Below are 14,525 nucleotides of genomic sequence, written 5' to 3'. Positions count from 1 at the left end.
TGGTCTCCAGGTCCGGCATGCCTCACTTCTTCTAGCCCGGCAGGAAGTTTAAACAGTAGAGGGCGCGCTACTGTTTAAACTTCCTGCCAAGCTAGAAGAAGTGAGGCATGCCGGACCTGGAGACCAGAGCGCAGACAGAGCAGCAGTGACCGGGAGACTGGAGTCGCGCCGGCGGAGCAGGTAATGTATGCGGCTCTATTGCGTCGGTCGTTGGGCACTCGAACGCCGCTAGCGATGCGCTCTTTACCCGCGGGCGATCGGCGGTTATTTTCCGCACGGCGCGATCGACAGGATCGGACGAAATTGATCGAAATTTGGCGTGTAGCGTGAACGATTGGCAGCAGATTCGATCCCAGTGATCGAATCTGCTGTCGAAACGGGCGCAAATCGGGCCAGTGTATGGCCAGCTTTACAATATATGAAATCTGCTACACTAAAACGCTCCAGAAAAGCTAGGCAGGTTTTTTAAGCTCATTTAGCTTCCTTTTGGCGCCTCTGTTCTTCTGCATAATATTGAGTCCACCCTGGGTGGAGAGTTGAACCCCCTTTTTCTCATCTACAGAGAGCGACTTCTTATTCCTGAGTGGGCTCAGAAAAATCTCCCCACCTGCTTTTACAGTGGTTGCCTAATGGTAACCCTGGTTTGTGAGTATTAATATTTACTCTATCTAGTAACCATTTACCAGTACATATTACACTATTGGGGCTCTTGGTGTTCCTTGTTTTTAAAGAGGGGATGTGTAACAGAACAATCGCGGCTTCTCCATAGAAGCCAGCAATCGTTCTAAGGGATTTAGATCAATGAATGGGAACTGCTTTCCCATTCATTGATCTCCGGGCTAACGGGCGGCCCGCAGACCCCGGGCGGTTCCTGTCTTGTGAACCCCGGCGGCTCCGTTTTTTTCATGGACGTAGCTCCTACGTCCAGCATGCATATTTGGACGTAGGAGCTATGTGCTGTGGAGGCTAAAGTGGTTAATGAGAATAATATGAAAAAAATGCATTATTTCTCAGTTTTCAGCCATTGTAGTTGTAAAATAAAATGTGTGACTGTTAATAAAACCCACATATTTTATGTGCCCATTTGTCCCAGTTATCACAACATTTAAATTATGTTGCTAATACAATGTATGGTACAATACAGGTTTGCTCATTATACTTGTACTTCATCAATAATTACAATCCATAAATCCCTAACGTAACAATTTATATATTCTATTTGAAATTCTGTCACTTTGGCAGTTTTTTTACAGGTTTTTTTTATTTTAGTAAAGTAGACCTGAACTCTTGCACAGGACAGAAGGAAAACATAGAAAAATGCACCCTGTATGAATTTAGGGAGTTTAGCCTGTCTAATTCCCCCTCACCTGTGACTAATCACAAGTGTAATTTGAGCTTTCAGGTGTGTCAGTTCAGGCATCTTGGCAGTCCTTGGCAGAGCACCTAATTTATAAAAACAGGATGTTAACCCTATGTCTGCTTCCATGAAAGCAGGAAGTAGACACACTGCAGATTTATTTCAGGATTTGTATCAGCTGTAACAAAGAAATGTTTTTCTTTAACCACTTAATGACGACCAGACTTATAAAAATGTCCTGCTAGAGCCTCTTAACGGTTCCAGGACGTTTTTATAAGTCAGACAGTGCTGCTGCCGCTGTACGCGGGCACATACATTCCCGTGCGCGTGAGAATAGTGACAAAAAAACAAAAACGCCATAGAAAAATAGGCAGATAAAATGTGTGGGTTTTATGTACAGTAGCAGTGTGTATATTAAAACTATAGGGGATAAAATTGGAGAAATAGTGTATGCTTTCATTTTTTCCTTGTTTTTTTCCTTTTAAAATGCATAGAAAATAAAGTTATTCCTGAAAACAAATAACGCCAAAAAACCTAATTGGTGGTGAAAAAAGCAAGATATAGATCATTTTATTGTGATTAGTAGTGATTAAGCTATTGGCAAATGAAGCGGTGAGCACTGAAAGGTGAAAATCGCTCTTGTCCATCAGGGTAAAAACCAGGGCTGTGGAGTCGGTACAAAAATCTTCCGACTCCAACTCCGACTCCTCAGTTTATGAAACCTCCAACTTCGACTCTGTGTACCCAAAATGTCTCAGACTTCGACTCTGACTCCTTAGTCTAATACTTACCAGGGTTGTGGACTTTGTACAAAAATCATCCGACTCCTCAGTTTATAAAATCTCCGACTCCGGATACCCAAAATTGCTCCGTCTCCTCGACTCCAACTCCGGCTCCACAGCCCTGGTAAAAACCGCTTTGGGGTGAAGTGGTTAAATGCTGTTGCTTATCTTTTAGAGACAAGAGGAAGTTCTGAGTTTAGGTTCGCTTTAACGATGTGGTACAGAAAGGGGTTAATCAGATTTTTATGCATGTGTATGGTGCACTATTATATTTGTCCACTAGATGGTGTATTGTTACTTAGAAAGCTGAATCACAACTTTCTATACTAAAACAAAAGTGAAAGGTGTGGGGTTTTTTTTTTTGCACACTTTCATTGAATGATCAGTGCTGTTCGTTACAGCACTGGTCATTCATTAATTAGGCACTTAGATTGGCTTTGGGAACGTATGTTCCCATTCACCAATCTGAGCACTAACTGTGGATTACAGATGCAAGCAACATGCATAGAGAGCAGCAGATGAATATCTGCACCCCTGGGACTTAAGATAACATCCACCAATGTTTATTTCATATTCACAGATTAGCTGCATAAGTGGAATTGAACATCTACAAAAATTGATTCCATTCTGTAATAAACTTTTCAGAATTTACAACAGTTGGCATCACTTCCAGTTATATAAACATCACTTGAGAAATACATCACACAGCAGATACATTAGATGCTACATAAGTCTTGTTTCTAGTGGTGTGCGCACAATTGACATCTGATTGACTGACTTGATCAAATCAAATTTGAAAATTTCAAATATGACCCTTTCCATACAATTTGATATATGCTATGATTTTTTGCTGAATGAAAAATAATTGAAACAGGCTGAAATTCTCAGTTGTGTTTGAAACTGTCAGATTTCTATGTGGTTTTACTTGATTGCGATATGACAGTTTTCAGCTGGCATTAAAAATGACCTAAATCCCAGTTCCTCAAAATGTGGCACATGCTTCAAGAGGTTTTCTACTTGGGTTCATGAACTACCTGAACTTGTTTCAGTGAATTCATCATAGTTTTGAGAATAAAATGATAAATCCTATATAAACAAATTATTACAGAGCATGTGTACACAATTGAGTATTCTTAACATGTACATATTTGTCGGGGGGTACTTGACAAATACCATCATTTATAAAGGGGTATGTGCTGTAACACTGTTGAAAAACACTAAACTAGGTGGTTTGAAAAAAATAAACGAACACAGAACCCATTATGGTTTTCAAGAGATCGATCACTTTTTGTGTCCTTTACAATCATTCCTTCCTTAGTGCAGTGTGTGGCTGTTTTCTTATAGTTTAAATCAAAAGGGGAATTTTGTGCGGTATTTACCAGCTGGATCAGTTCCAGCAAGCGACCCATCTGTTGCTATGTAGGTGGATGGAACATGGTTTACGACGGCGACTTCTGGCAGGCGGGATGAGGAAGGGTATGCTCAGGCAATCGTTGATTGTCAATGTCACTAAATATCCGGCATGCTGGATCTTTATACAATGTCGGGGGACACCTGCACACACTTAGCTTTACTGAGTGAGGTTTTGCATCACACTGGATAGGTTGTATTACAGTACAGTACAGTGCAATCTTGCATTACATAACTGCAAGCTCTGTTTTAAAAGTGTAACCTTTTACGCATGTTTCCCACCATTTAACATGACAACCCTTGTTTTAGTATTTAGGTTTTACATGAAACAAATTGTGGCTAATATGTCCTTATTCTTCTTTGCTGTGCATTGGCTGTGATCAGGGTCTGCAGGAGAAAGCAGGGCATTAGGGCAGTCTGTGAAAAATTAGTTGGATGGGAGTTTTTTATATTTCCTTCAAAACATGAAAGCCTTTTTTTTAGAAATAATGTGTATCACTGTGTCCCTGTATTACCGATTTTTCTTTACTTCTTACCAGAAACAGGATACAAGTCAACCAGAGTCTGCTGTATATGTATCCTATTAATCATTGTAACATTTTGAGAACAGTTTCACAAAAATGTGTTTTGTTTTTCTGACTTGTTCTAGATGGAGAGAAGAAGCATCAGATTATGATCCATGGTATAGAACCTATGCTGGAGACACCTTTGCAGTGGCTTAGTGAATATTTCAGCTATCCAGACAACTTCCTCCACATAAGTATCGTACCTCAGCCGACTGACTGAAAGGATATGTTATACTTAAGTGAAAGAGACCATAACATTTGGAGTGGATTTCCCAAAGTCCTGTCAAAACCTGAGTTTTGGTTGGCAGAGCCTGAGTGAATTTTTGGTTGGCAAAGAAAAAGATGACGGATTGTCCTTGTAGCTCTTGAGCTCTAAGTGTCCCTTTCTCTTATTTTCTCTACCACCACTTGAGCCAGGTTGGAACAAAGGGATCTGCTGGAGACACCGCTTACTGCTTTGCAGCGCAATACAAGCCTTGACGGTCATTGAAAGCATGTGCCTCCCTGTTCCTTCTGCACAGTAGCCAGTGGGCTACATTTTTTCCTACATCTTTTCAACTCTGTGCCCAAAGGTTCAACTTGTTGTTGTTTTTTTATAACAAGGTTGAAAATCATTGGTTTAATCTACTGGTAGAGTGACTGTGGAGATGGTACCAATAAGCGTAGCAGCTCTATCTGTAAAACATCAGAGGTATCTAACGTAAGCTGTGATGGTGGTATTTTTGTTTACAATGTACTATAATAATGTCTATAAGAAATACTAGCAGAGCAAAGTTTTTATTCTTAAAAAGACAATTCACCTTGAATCATATATGTTATGTTGATAAATAAATAATGTCCAGAATTGCTTAAAGAAAAAATGTAATATTTCCTAACAAAAGCATTTAGCACTATTTGAACTTAAAGGACTTCACTTTTATATTGTTTTATAAATGAAACTGCTGTCAATGTCTCTGTGCATCATGGGACATGTTATATTCCAGTAACAAGAAATATCAATAAACATCTTTAAAGTGGACCTGCAGCAGTTTAAAAACAAAATAAAGTTCAAATACGAGACCACTATGACTTAAAATGCTTATACTACACAATCTTTCAGTTTCTGTGTGTTCATTTTCAATCCCCATCCCTGCTTCCCACCTGTGTTCACCTGAAACTATTCTCTTTTTCCAGGATTTACTTTTATCCACAGATGATCTTCCCATTCTCATCTCATCATGTGTTAGCTAGACTGGCAAGATATCACTACACTGTACAGTGCTACAGATTGTCAGTAATCACTCATCTCACGGATGCTGAGAGTGATTAGGCTGTTGTATATGCACACCAGGTCAGCTCCAAGGAAAATAAGACTTGAAACCTGGAGAGAGATAGGAGTGAAATGGCAATTGCATATGGTAGGCCTGCCGCCTACCATATATTACATTTCCATTTCACTTTTACTGGTCTTGTTTTCAAGTCATTTTTTCCACAAGAGGAGGTTGTGCTATGTAAACAACAAGGAAAGTATATAGAAGCTGCTGCAGTTCAAAAGGTCACATGATGCAATCCCCTTCACTGAGATGGCCCCGGTTAGGGGACAGAGCAAGAAGTAGTTAATTAAGTTTGGACTCTACAGAGGGATAGTGCTTCCCCAACAGCAGTGGGAACTTTGTATTTTTCTTTGGATGGCCATATTTTTTAACAGGTATAAATTATAATTATAGTTATGGGTAGGGATGGATGAACTTGTTCGCCAGTGAACCAGGAATGGTTCAATGGCAAACAAGTTCATCCATTCCTACCCATAACCCACTCACCGTTTTTTACCATAAATTTTTACGTCCAAAATTTATGTTAAAGTCCTCCAAGTGGTGCACAGGACCTGCCTGACCTACATCTCCAAACTTATCCACGGGCACATACTGGCCCGCCCCTCCAATCCTCCAACTATCTGCGCTCTTTTTGCACAGCGCATATCTCACTCCCATGCACGATTACAGGACTTCACTAGGGCTGCCCCCACTCTCTGGAACTCGCTCCCACCAGCCATCAGACTCGACCCACCTTTAATACTTTTAAATGAGCCCTCAAGACTCACCTCTTCATGCTCGCCTACCCCCCTGTATCATTACCATAGTACATTGTGCTGGGCACCCTCTCAACAGATGCACCTATTGTCTCTACCCCCACCCTTTACATTGTAAGCCTCTGGCAGGGTCCTCCTCCCTATTGTTTCCAGCTTGATTATGCAATCTCCCTGTCTGACACTCGTCTTGCAGATTAGAACAGGCTCTATTTTGACTTAAGACACTGAACTACTGTTATCAAAAACATTTGCAAGATCTTGTTTTCTTGTGAGCTCCTTGTATGTCCTACCTTGTATATTAACCCATTTATTGTGCACCGTAATATGTTGGGGTTTTATAAATAAAATAAACAATAACAACAACATTCAAGTCAATGGATGCAGATTTTAGCAGTTAATAGCAAAGCCCCTGTACATCACTGCTAGAATCCCCAAATTTGCACGGTATGTTAAGGAGAATAGTGGAAACACGAGTGGAACATTTTCAAAAAGACCTTGTAGTTTTTAAGAAAATTGATTTTGAATACTTCAAAGAAATAATGTTTTTTTAAAGTCAGCAAAATGACATTCTGCAGAAGAATTCAGACTGTCAATGCTCTCGGGCTTAGTATAGCAAGTCCAGGGCTGGGAATGGGATTGACGTGTTCGTCAGTTGCCGGCTCAGCTAGCGACTTGCGGTCTTCCCTGTCGTTTGTCAGGTATCGAGAGGATATGACGCTGGATCATTTCCAAGGATACTGCTGTGGGAGTAAGGAAAGGTAAGCATTAAAAACATTACAGGACTTTTTCATGGTTGCATTTTTATTTTATTTTAGCTCTTTGTGGAAAAGGGTAATGGGTACATCATACATCAGTACTTCTATACTCATTTCACCTGAACCCTCCCCAGGGTGCCAACTCCCCTACCTCCTCGTGGGCCAGCTCTAGGAGAGAGTGGGAGGCTTGGCGGCCCCTCTTTTCCAGAGTCCCCATACCATGTGGGGTGGTATAGTTTAGGCTGTGGAACCCCACATGGTCAGGCCGCACGGTCAGCAATTGGAAATCATGTTATCCTGCAAACCTGGTCTTAAATTATGGAAAATCATCTGCTATTAAGTGTCAAGGCTTTATGGTCCAAGACTCAAATCAGAACCTAGTGAGTGCTGCTAAAGGGTTGGTAAAGTTGTGTGTATTGTATCCAGAGCGAGAATATTTAAATTCATTCATCCTGATGGCCATTTTCCAGCACCTAAATTACCAAACATACTCTAACATATTAAATAATAACACACAAGCTCATTCATTTAGATGTAAACAGCCACGGCTGGTCAATAAAATGCTAGATTATGCAAATTCTGTATGCAAATTTATGCAGCTTGAAAATGGATCAAATCAAATTCCCTCTTGGTGTATTTGGTTAGCCCATTTTTAAGCTGCATTAATTTGCATACACAATTTACATCAACTAGGAATCATATGCATCTCGTTAAATATCTCTGGCATATTTCCTCACCCAGAAGGCAGTGTGATACAGCTGAGCCAGAATTATGCAACACAGCTCAGGCAAGATCATAGGACTATGATATCATATGACCCAGGGAAAGGTTGCAATCCTTACCACAAAAAATAATTTGTAATTAATCTAGACCTAATTTATTCGATCTCTAGTGACCTCTGATTACCTATAGCCTAAAACCGTGTACACACATCCAATTTTACTTATCCAATTACTTGCTACTTTTACCTCTCCCATGTAGTATGAGAGCTTACCTACACAATCTGTTCATAGTATTCAAAGCCTGTTGACTACATGGAGGTGGTGAAATTGACCAATCGAAATTGAAGGTGTGTACCAGGCCTAACGTTTTTTTGTCAAATTAGATTTCAATTGAATTTAGTGCATGTTCATACAAAGTCTAATGAACAGCAAGTAGAAGCAGTGCAATGCTTATACTGGTGTGCTGTGTAGCTTCAGACATTGAAAAACCGCACATCCTGCTGTGCCGCTCCCCCCCCCCCCCCCCCCATATCCAGAAAAGTAAACTAAAGAGACAAGCAAAATAGTGCCTATTGATCAGCTCTAAAGCATTTCATCACCTTGCTAGTAGGATAAATGCCTTCACTTGACAAAGAGCGGTTTATCCGTTCGAAACGGCGACAGTCCGTTGTGATTGGAATTGGGCTGCAATGGAGGCGTAACCTATTCTGGAGGAAGTCCTCATGCTACTGTTTGCAGCTAAGAGCTATATCTACTATCAAGAGCTATAGTTACATTCTGGGTGTCCAGATGTCATGGCTATTTTTTGTTCACTCTTTTTGTGAATAAATACCCTGCTTTTTAAGAATTGGCAAGTGCTGGTCATTTTTACTTTTTTGATCAAAATTACGATTCACATCATGATCAACATCACCAAGAACAGCTATTGGCAACCGCGTAATGTCGATTGCAATGCTGATGGAAAACACAATTTTTGCCCAATTAAACCTTTAGTCTTAACCAATGTCCTTAATTGGGCAAAAAAACTGTATAGTGTATGGCCATGCTACTAGCGTTGAAAACATCAGTCCATCTGAAACGATAGTATTGTTATTTAACATTGTGACACGCTATATAATCTTATGAAATTATTGCTCTATTAAAATGTCTGTTTAGTCATATTATTTTTATTTATTTATATATGATTGACACATTTTCTGCAGTCCATTGAACAAATTACATCATTAATTGTCAGAGGCAAATTCTATTATCCTTCCCACAGGCTTGGGCCATTTTGATGAAGATTGCTGATTAACCTTCCCGTATGTTCTTGGATGTGGGAAGAAACCAGGAGTGTCTAGTAAAAACCCACCCACACACATACACACCCATACTCATACAGACCCCATGCACATTCTGTCCTGGGAAGCAAATAAGTGGTGTAACAGTACGTGACAACTACATAAAAACCAGCTGTATTGTTTAGTGTGAAACTAGTTTTGATACGTTTATTTGGGTTCCTGTACTCCCTGCAATTTGTGAGAGATTATTCAAGTTGAATTTATTAACTTTGTGAAGGACAACTGTCTGTGATTTATCTGCATTGTAATGCTGGGAACACACAATTAGTTTTTTTTTGCAGATTTACTTTCCGATCGACTTTCTGATCATTTTTCCAATCCATTTTCCGATAGTTTTTCGGATTGATTTCCATTCACTTCTATGAGAAAATCAATCAGAAAAACTATCAAAATCAGATCAGACCTGTCAGAAATTATTTATTGAGCCTTCTCTCTGCCATAAAAAATGTGTGGTTATTCCCAACATAACTGTTTAGATATAGAGCAAATTAGTATAGGACATCAGTGATTTGTTGTGATACATTTGGGTACAGATTTCTGTGCATTACTAGTTCCCCTTTTTTATACACGGCAATGGATTGTCATTGTATATGCTGTGCTTATCCAACACCTTTAATACTTTGTGAACGTGATTTAGTAAGGTGAGGCATTGCACATATCCCTCACTTTAGTGCTGCTGCAACCACCTAAGCATTAGGCAAGTTAAAAAATATATATGTTACGGCCAAAACCAGAAATCGGCCAAAGTGGGAATTGGCCGGCCATTTCTAGAACTGGCTGATTTGACGTCGGCCAAAGTCCAAAATGCTGGGAATTTCTGACATTGGCCGGCCAGTTCTAGAAACGGCCAAAGTCAGTCGGCCAATGTAAGAAATTCACAGCATTTTAGACATTGGCTGATGTCAAATTGGCCAGTTCTGTTCCCGTTTTGGCCGTAACATATTATATTAGCATTTTATTAGAGTTTTCATAGCTGTACTTATTAAAAATAAATTAAATATAAATAAATTAAAAATAAATATGCCACCAAATAATTAATTAAAACTCATGCCAAAATAATCTCCCTTCCATTAACCCTAAACTTCCATCCTCCTATCAAATTCCACCCCCCTGCACCCCCCCCCCTCCATTCTCTGTGTCCACCTCATGTCACCTGGAGCCTTGGGTCGTTACAGAAAGCAGCCGGCAGACACTTGGGGACAGCAGGACTGCTGAGCGGGGACACAGCGAGACACCTCGGGGACATTCCTCCCCCCTCCATTCTCTGTCACCTGGGTCCTTGAATGCTGACAGCACGGACACTTGGGGACAGCCGGAAACCTCAGGGACATTCCTCCCCCCTCCGTTCTGTCACCTGGAGCCCTGGGAGGAGAAAGCAGGCGGTGGCCGTTGAAGAAGAATGCAGCCGGCAGCATTTAGGCAGCCCAGGGGTCCTTACACGTAGAGAGCGCAAACACTGACAGGGCGAGGAGAGGGGACAGCAGGAAAGCGACTGTCACAGAGGTGAGCTTCGGGACTTGGCCGGCCACATTTAGTCACAATGCGTTCTGGCCGGCCAAAGTCCGAAACTTAGGATCGTTTCCTACATTGGCCGTATCAGGCAGCCACTTCGCGTTTTGACCGGCCAGAACCCGAAGTGGCCAGACTTCGGGTTCTGGCCGTAACTTATATACTGCTTGGGCTTCCATTTAGTCCTTGGTGTGAACTAATAGGAATTAATCAAGAGAATTCAAATAAACCCTCTGCTGGTAAATGTAGTACTTAAAGGGAACCTGAGACGAGAAGCGTCTCAGGATCCATACTTACCTGGGTTTCCTTAAGGCCGCCCATCTCTCGCCGTCTTCCCGGGTGGCTCCGGTCCCCCGCAATTGAGCTTGGAAGCCTGGCCGAGATGCGCTTCATCACGCATTCACGACCTGGCCAGATGCTCTCCCCTGTCGCACTCCTGTCGCTGGGAGCATTCTGTGCCTGTGCAGTAGGCTATCCAGCGCTGGTAGCCCCACAAAACCACAGCCAACAAGAATGCATAACTCTAACCACCCCTTAAGTACTCTTAACCCTAACCACCCACCACCTATTCCGAACACTAATCAACCTCTATTATTATTATTGATTTATAAAGCGCCAACATATTCTGTGACGCTGTACAAAGAAACGAACGTGGGGTACATAATAATACAGACAATAGTGTACACCAATATAAAAGATACATAATTAGTGACAAAATACAGAAATGATACAGAATACACAATACAGAATTGGTAATGACAGTGAAAGAAGTAACATGATAAATAAAATGTACGACAAAAGGGGGAGAGAGTTCTGCCCTTGCGAGCTTACTCTATCTGAATGAACTGCAAAAAAAATCCATAGACGCACCTTGAGAATGATGGATTGCTGTGCATCCAGTTTCCTACCAAATGAAATATACAGTATGTGACCTCTTTTTAATGAATTGTAGAATATATTTTTATGTGTCTTATAGCTAGGACCCCTGTCACATACAAATTAGGGACAAAGTTATCTTCAAAATCATGATCAAATTTTGGAAAGTTTCAGCAAAACTACACAATTAGCTTACAAAAAAACCACTTTTGAATAGCCCTAGTTGTTAGCTTTCCATAATGGCAAAGTTTGTGGCCTTTTTTTGTTGTCATGACTCTTCTGGGGCTATACAAAGAATGGTGCTGTAACAATTATTGGACCAAAAATGGACTGCAAAAAAGCCACCAAAAAGGTGCATCTTGAGAATAATGTACTGCTGTGCATCGAGTTTGTTAAAATGACGTATATGTGACCATCATTTTAATCATAATGAGTTGTAGAATAAAGTTTGATATGTCTTATAGCTTGGTCCCCCGTAAATAGGGACAAACTCAAATCATAATGAAAAAAATGCTTTGAAAAATTGGCCTGTACAAATCCATTTGTGTTCCTTTTATTGTTATTGAATATATATATGTGTGCTGCAGCCCCTCTGTAATTGTATATATATATATATATATATATATATATATTATACTCAGATTGTAAGAATAAGATTGCAACCATTGCACAGTACGCACAGGTGCAGTACTATTCTCAGCCAGAGAGAGCGCAGACTGGCCGCGTCTGGCTGAAGTTATGGGACCCGGTACAGAAGAGGTAGAAGACTGAGGAAGGCGGCATGGGCGTGATCCGTGCGGATGGGGCTGGAGGAAGCCCCAGGTATGTATAAATCTGTTAATATCGTTAATCTCTGCTTTCCTTTAAGCCAGTGTTTGGCATATGCACCTTTATGGGTTTTTTGTGATTTGTCTCTCCCTATTCACTGACCCAGTATGAGTATGATTCCAGTAGCTGCAGGCTTACATGTAAAACTCATCTTTTGTTACATTACACAGGAATTTCACACATATTTATGTACATTTATGTTTACTGAAAGCAGTGCAGGAACAATGTAGAAAAGTAAGAATAGCACAGCCGTTCTAGACTGTAGTGGCTGGCATGCAGACTGTTTATACAAGTACCCAGGTGTTCGCTTTTCTATCTGCTTGCACAATATATATATGTAGTGCTTATTTTTATAGAAATGTTGTGACTAACGTCTAATAATCTAGCTAATGTTACACTTAGCCAGTTTCTGTGACAAATCTCTGCACATATTCACCTTGGATCTAGTTCTGCAGGGTGCTGTCTTGTAAAGTGACTGGAATAGGAGAGGTAAAGTTATGCAAACATTCGTTTCTGCAGATTTGATTGAATGATTTCATTGCTAAATTATTTTTACACTTCTTTCTAATGTCATCTACAGTAGAATCCCTTTATATTATATTATAATAAGCTCCAAGGGACCAGGAAAAGTAGTTTACTATATACAAGTATTAGTATTGCCCGAACCTTCCCTGAATTGCACATGCATATGTTCCACCTCCGGTGCCATACCTCTTCTAAGTTTTCTCTAAGTAGGTATTTTTAAACATCAGAAAAATACTTTTAAAGTGGTATAAAACGCTGACATAATATTCAATAAAAACATGTTTTCCTACTTTTTATATGCCATACGGTTATCAAATTTGCTTATGTGCATAAGTATTATTATTCATTTAGAAACTACAAGTTACCAAAGTACACTTTTTTTGCTCTGATAGCTGCCTTTGCATTTTATACATAACTGTTTTTATTCATCTTGTATTGAAGAGTGTCTGTGTTCAGGAGAGTCTGCACAGTCAGAGATTCCTCACTTGATACAATTAAGTAAACACAAGATAGCATTATCTCTACTTCAGATGTGTCCAGCTTTCTCTGTACTGAGCTTCTAACTCCTGTGTTTAACTAATTGAATTCTGTTCTAGTAAAAAAAAAAATGGTGATAGTATATAATATGCTGTAAATAATATTTTAGAGCAAAGAAGAAATGCTGGGTTTCATTCTCCCACATGGTGTCCTCATCTCAATCATGTGGCGAGTGTAGACCTTGGTTCAACACAAGAATATTCTCCTGCACTGTTCGTTATTGACATTTGTTTACAGTGTCAAAGTAATGTGCAGGGTGGTTTACCTTACAGCACAGGTTTAAAATCAAACTGATGTTAATTGGTCCCTCCAAAAATTGACCTTCGAGTATTACGGTAGGGACATTAGACTGTGACCACAATAAGGATTCACTTGTAAGCTCCCCTGAGGGCAGTTAGTGACAGTGCTGTAGAGCACTGTGGAAGATATCAGTGTTATATAAATGCATAATCATGATAATAAGGCCCAGTTCAGCCTTCTAGCTGCTGACCACAAGCACCATTTGTCTGCAATTACATATGGCCGAATGGCAGCATCGGGTAACATTGCGAATGTCACGTTTGAAACGCAACACGTGACCCAGCAGCCAAATACCGTCTCGTGTCCCATCTGATGATGGCAATGCCGTGTTCAGATGCAACTTCATATGGAGGGGGGGGGGTAGCGCCTGTTCACTACCTGTGCCAAGCACTAGCGAACGCCCAGCCAATGAAGAGGAGCAGCTAACAGGTGGTGGATTGACTGCCTGCAGCTGCTTGTGGAAATGAGGCATAAGTGGAGAGTTGCAGGTATTTAGTTGCCCATTGTCCATGCTACCTGGAAATATTGGAATAATTCAATCTATCTTATCTATAATGGCACTTTAATAATGTTTAACAACCTATGCCTCTTGGTTAAAGTGCTATTTCCTCCTTGATCTATCATTCTAATACTCTATAATTTTTGTAAACAGAATTAAAAGAGGTGAATGACAATTCTAATTAGCTCCCATGGGAAGCACTGCTTTCTCAGAATTTAGGCTGGGACCACACCAGGGGCCATATGCAATTCGAGGAGATAAGAAGCTGAAAACATGCGAGCTTCTTATCTCCTCACATCGCTCAGGATTTACCGGCAAATTCAATTGCCAGTTTCACCTGAGCGATGTCCTTGCGTAAAGGAGCATAACTCAGGCGAATACTAGATATTCGCTGAGCGATGCTCCTGTGTGGCCAGCGATGTGGAGCGAGGCATTTGTGCTGTGGAGCTGT

The 14,525-nt window shown here is 40.5% G+C and overlaps 1 protein-coding gene across 2 annotated transcripts in view; it reads left to right on the top strand.

The window, feature by feature from the left end:
* Positions 1-5,177, top strand: part of ATG5 (autophagy related 5) — a 231,162-nt gene extending 225,985 nt beyond the window's left edge. For both annotated transcript variants that reach the window (XM_068231243.1, XM_068231242.1), the window contains exon 8: positions 4,199-5,177. In XM_068231243.1, the coding sequence (XP_068087344.1) occupies positions 4,199-4,335 (137 nt within the window). In that variant the 3' untranslated portion in view covers positions 4,336-5,177. The remainder of the gene's footprint in view (positions 1-4,198) is intronic.
* The last annotated feature ends 9,348 nt before the right edge of the window (positions 5,178-14,525 follow it).

The sequence above is a fragment of the Hyperolius riggenbachi genome, chromosome 4 (assembly GCF_040937935.1).
Source record: "Hyperolius riggenbachi isolate aHypRig1 chromosome 4, aHypRig1.pri, whole genome shotgun sequence".
NCBI lineage: Eukaryota > Metazoa > Chordata > Amphibia > Anura > Hyperoliidae > Hyperolius > Hyperolius riggenbachi.
The sequence above is the reverse complement of the archived record's forward strand: the minus strand, read 5'-3'. Positions and strand labels throughout refer to the sequence as shown.